Genomic DNA, 1,057 nt, shown 5'->3' on the forward strand with positions numbered 1-1,057 from the left:
GGAGCGGCTGTTGGCGGTCACGTATGTGCTGTGGGCGCACGTGTGTTTCCTACGCATGCAACACATTTCTCGGGCGGCTTCGCCCCGTGGCACGGGAGCGCGGCCGCGAGGGGGATGGGGCGCAGAACGAGGGGGTAATAACGATTAATTGCAGATGAGAAGTAATATCCGTCTTTGAGTCATCAGTCTTTGAAACATAATTTCATTCCGAAAGCTCTTAATCGAATGGGAGATCTGCTATAGGAAAGCACTACTTTTCCCATAGGATTATCAGATTTCCACCGGAGAATACAGATCCTGGATTATTGAGCTACATGGGATTTGCGTGGTTTTTCTAATTAGTCTGTGAATCTCAGTGTAAAATTATTTATTTGGAAGGGAGTGGGGGAGTTACTTGCTTCTAAAAGAACAGATACCTCTTTTCTCCGATATTTTACACGATTTTTCTGGTTATCCTATGTTCTGTAGATGACTTACTGCCTTAATTGGATAGTGGTGTCAAAGGTTGATTAGACTCCCTAATAGATTTTGGATCTGCAAGAGGATTGCAGTTTTAAATGCGTGGTTAAAACAATCATGTTTGCTGTCTCCCCTTGAACAGTTGAGAGGGAGGCTGATGTATTACATTTGCGTTATCTTCTCTTCGGTTTATTAATGTATCATCATGAGGTTGTCGGGTTTGGTTTTGTTGTTGTTGGTTTTTTTCCCCCTCTCCTATTTCATTTGCAGACCGAAAAGAAATGAATGTCAGAGAGGATTTGTTTAATCATTTAACAGCTGACACAAGCCATGTCCCTAACAAAACGTTGGTGAAAGAGTAGAAGATATCCGGGATACAGCAGCTCTGGTGCCGTGAAACCACTTCTGCAGGTCAGGGGCAGCATTTGCTGGAGGATGCGGTAGCCCAGGAGTCAGGGCTCGCCGGGACGAGGTTGATGGCTTGCATGGAGCTTCTCTACTTGGCCGAGGAGAGCAGACAGGTGCCCCTGGGCACTGCTACTGGCTGGAGCCTGCCCTCCCCTCCCTACGAGCAGCAGCAGCATGAGGGAGGTGAGGT

At 47.0% G+C, this 1,057-nt stretch overlaps 1 protein-coding gene across 1 annotated transcript in view; it reads left to right on the plus strand.

The window, feature by feature from the left end:
- The first annotated feature begins 935 nt into the window (after nucleotides 1–935).
- Nucleotides 936–1,057, plus strand: part of LOC103808505 (transmembrane protein 74-like) — a 1,197-nt gene continuing 1,075 nt past the window's right edge. Inside the window, 1 exon segment of the mRNA XM_009081294.1 lies at nucleotides 936–1,057. This exon segment is cut by the window's right edge and continues 1 nt beyond it. Coding sequence (XP_009079542.1) covers nucleotides 936–1,057 — 122 coding nt within the window.

This window comes from Acanthisitta chloris, unplaced genomic scaffold (genome assembly GCF_000695815.1).
Source record: "Acanthisitta chloris isolate BGI_N310 unplaced genomic scaffold, ASM69581v1 scaffold27868, whole genome shotgun sequence".
Classification (NCBI taxonomy): domain Eukaryota; kingdom Metazoa; phylum Chordata; class Aves; order Passeriformes; family Acanthisittidae; genus Acanthisitta; species Acanthisitta chloris.